General features: G+C 43.0%; 1 protein-coding gene across 1 annotated transcript; it reads right to left on the bottom strand.

Annotated features, from left to right (window-relative positions):
- Positions 1-2,020: 2,020 nt before the first annotated feature.
- LOC310966227 (general transcription factor II-I repeat domain-containing protein 2A-like) lies at positions 2,021-3,709 on the bottom strand (the record flags this gene model as incomplete). The annotated part of the gene is made up of 1 exon (XM_083940080.1): positions 2,021-3,709. The coding sequence occupies one exon, from the start codon at positions 3,707-3,709 to the stop codon at positions 2,021-2,023; it is 1,689 nt and encodes a 562-aa protein (XP_083796206.1).
- Positions 3,710-4,069: the final 360 nt, after the last annotated feature.

The following is a 4,069-nucleotide window of genomic DNA, read 5'->3' on the forward strand; positions in this document are numbered from 1 at the left end:
TAAAAACATCCGTCACCTGTAGCATTTTAGAGGGAGATGAAGCATGCTGAGGCCGCGAGTCTGTAGGTAGTCTTGGCTCAATGAGTTACAGATAGTTGGAGACCTGACATATGTTGAGAGTTGAGCTCAGTGAGCCTCAACAGGGTGAAATATAGGCGGCAGCACAGTAAGCGAAACAAAATTGTCGGTCTGTCAGGTCAAATATATACCTGCTCTGGAGGTTCAGATTCTTTAGGTACACTCAGCAGGGTAGATCAATAGTGGTGTTGTATTAGACAGGAAAATGGACATTATGCAGGTTTTGGCAATAGCTCTGAAGCTAGTACTAACACACTGCATCCCTTGCATGATAGTGCTGTCATTACCATTAGCAGTCATTACATCTGGGGCACTAAGCATTTGGGAGTGTCTTGGGATTTGCCTTTGTGCTTATTTTTTACCTGACAGGCATCAGACCACAGCTGACCAGAAGTGGAGGCTTTCAGCCTAGCACCTTTGCTTTGCAGAGACATGTGGTGAGCACCAGTCGGGATGTCTTTGGGGTTAGTCCCCACTGAGACCCAGGAAAGGGCGATACCTCCAGTCACTTTGTGCTTGAGTCAAGTCAGGGGTCAGCCAGGTCCGTAGCATTGGTTGCAGTCTCCGAAACTGCAAATTTGACTGGTGCTTCTGGGTCTGACGTTTTGATAGTAGGGATATACCATAGGTTGATGATTCAAACAGTGTGTCGGTAAGCTCTTCATCTTGTTTAATTTTTTGGTGGGGAAATCCTTCCTTCCTGTTCTACCATTTATTGTTTTAGATTGAGGCAGCCAGCACATTCAGAAAAGCAGGACTTTAACTCTAACTTTAACCATTGGCACCTGAAGAATAAATAATCATGTGTTAGCGTGTGTATTAGTAATGATTAATGAGTGTGATAATCAATGATTGAAGAATTAATAATCATATGTTAGCATGTGTTTTAGTAATGATTAATAAGAATGTGATAAGTGTGATTATTAGGTATGATCATTTAAAAGTGTAATAGTGATTATTAGTCCAAGCTCAAACTTTTCTGCTTCCAGCAAAGGACACAAACTTTTGACTCAAGCTTTTCTGCTTTCTCCAAAAGCCCACAAACTTTTGGCAGTCAGTCAAGGTCACAAAGACAATGAACTAGCCAGCTTGCACAAACGCACCTGGCAAATAATTGAGATTACACCAAAACAATACCATATAAGGAGACAGGAACAACCATATAAGGAGGTAGGCTGTAGGGAGGATGATAATATGTGCTTTTTCACAGATAAAGAAGACGAGTCATGCCAAACAGATGAAACCCAGAAGGGCGGGGGTTGAAGATGGAGGAGCAGCGGCTGCTTCTGAAATAAACATATGCACGCACAAGCGGACACATAACCACGCCTTTGTAACAAGTTTATATGCTGGAGCAGATAGAATAGAGATCAGAACCTTCTTGCCTCTGATCACGGGTACTGTGTTGCACACAGTTACTCTAGATCAGGGATGGGCAACTTTAATGCTATGGAGGGCCACATTTTTTTTCCAGCACTACCCGGGGGCCACACTATAACCATACATTTTCACCATTCTCTCTCTCTCTATATATATATATATATATATATATATATATATATATATATATAGATATAGATATATAGATATAGATATATATTTATAATTTGTGGGGAAAAAACAAAATAACACATTGTGGTAATTACCAACATTTATTGGAGTTGTTATACATTTTTTAACATTCAAATGCGCTTTTATAATGCTTCTGTAAAGAACATTTATTTTTTTATCTGAAAAAAGTGCAGATTTTTTTGGATTACTATTATAACTATTGAATAAAGCGAGAACTAAATAAAAGTGCAATGAAAACCATGTTTGTAATGGATTTAGTTTGAACTGAACTTAATTTGAACTATTTTTACACTACCTTTTACACATGACGTTTCAAGTAACATTCTGAAAAGGCACTGACTCACCTACACTTGGCTCAGTAACAGCTGTCTTAATGAGATACCTGTGGCCTCCCCTGCTGGTGCACTATCCTATCAATATCAATGTCAATGTTTGTGCTTCCAATTTGCATGAGCTGGAATAGAGTTTCATCCGTCAACCTGTTTCTATCTTTTGATTTAATGTGCTTCATTGTAGAAAAGCTGGTCTCACATATGTAAGTGCTCCCGAACATGCTGGCCATGGAAAGGGAAAAATCCCTAAGCAACGGGAAACGGGACTCAGGTAGCAGTCTCCAGAATGAAATTCCCTTCTCGTTTCTCCGTGACTGAAAGAAGGGGTCCGACTGGAGTTCGCACAGTTCCAGCTGCAACTCCACAGGTTGTTCACTGACAGCGGCAGAGATGGGGTCTGTGAACAATGCAACTCGTGGTTGCATGGCGTGGAAATCTTGGAAGCGCTCGCTGAACTGCTTCTGCAGAGTTTCTATGTCGGTTCTGTACTTTGGAAACAGTTTCTCACATTCAGGAACATCTTTGCGCATCTCTTCACAGGAGGGAAAGTGTGCCAAATTTGGAGACGCGGATGAGAAATTGTCTCGGAACAGGGCCAGTTTGCGCTGAAAAGCGCGTATGTGTGCGTACAGGTCCGACACAGTTTGGCATCTCCCCTGCAGCTGTATATTGAGATGATTCAAATGTGACGTAATATCCGAAAGAAAGGCCATGTCACACAGAAAAGTTGTGTCACGGAGTTTGCGGCAATACGCACTTGTATCACAGCGAAGGCAGTCCTCCAAAAACACAGGGATTTCATTGCGCAGCGCAAAAAACCTCTCCAAACATTTTCCGCGGCTCATCCACCTGATATCAGTGTGCATCTGTAAATCACCGTAGGTGGCATTCACCTCTTCCAAAAAGGCAACAAATTTCCTGTGATTAAGAGCCCTGTTACCCCCTCGAATTAGATTAGTAACTTTGGTCACTAAATCCATGACGTGGCTGAAGTTAATCGTTTTTGCGCACAGGGCCTCCTGATGTATGATACAATGCAGTACGGGGCAGTCAACTCCGCTTTGATGGAGGAGCCCAGCGAATCCTGTGCGGCTTCCCTGCATGGACGGCGCGCCGTCGGTGACAACAGCTGAAAGTTTGTTAAAGCCCCCGTGCTCGCTTACTACAGCTTTTACAGCGTTGAATATGTCCGTGCCCTTAGTGGTATCATGCAAAGACACCAGTTTCAATAATTCCTCATGCTCTTCAAATGAACTGTCAATGGTTCTTGAGAAAATGAGGAGCTGGCTCACATCTGTCACATCTGTACTCTCATCTAGCGCCAGAGAGAAATATTTGCAGTTATGCATTAATTCTTTTACCTTCTCCTCAACATGATTTTGAATGTCAAAAATTCTTCGCGTCACTGTACGACGAGACAGAGAGACTGTTTCAAAGTTTTTAGCCATGTTTTCGTCTCCAAATGATTTAGCCATCTCCATTGCACAGCGCTTAACCATCTCGCCGTCGGATAGGGGCTTCTTTGCTTTTGCAAGCTCAAGGGTAACAGCATAAGAGGCCTTAAGAGCCGACTCTTGTACAGTTGTGGTTTTGGTGAAAAGGCTCTGCTGTCGGTGTATTTTTCCCTTTAAGTCAGCGATGATAGCGGCTCTAGCGGCTCCACTGTATTTGTCATATTTGTCATGGTGCAAGGTGTTGTAGTGGCGCCTTAAATTGAAATCTTTCATGACTGATATTGTTTCGAGACACACTAAACACATTGGTTTGCCTTTGAATGAAGTGAAGAGGTAATCTGTTTCCCATCTTGCCTGGAAGACACGGTTTTCTTGGTCAAGTTTCCTTCTTTTCGTGGACATGTCTGCCTGTTACTGACTGCCGCCTTTTTTTCAAAACGTAGAGACCTCTTCTTCGGCCACTTGCTTTGCGGAAAAACCCATTTGCGCCCTCTATCGGTTGGAGGTAAAATTACACCCGTGGTTAGAGCCTTCAAAATCAGTGAAGCCAATGATTAATATTAAATTACTTGCGGGCCGCACCAAGTCATGATGCGGGCCGCATGCGGCCCGCGGGCCGCCAGTTGCCCTTCC

The sequence above is a fragment of the Echiichthys vipera genome, assembly GCF_963691815.1.
Source record: "Echiichthys vipera genome assembly, chromosome: Y".
NCBI lineage: Eukaryota > Metazoa > Chordata > Actinopteri > Perciformes > Trachinidae > Echiichthys > Echiichthys vipera.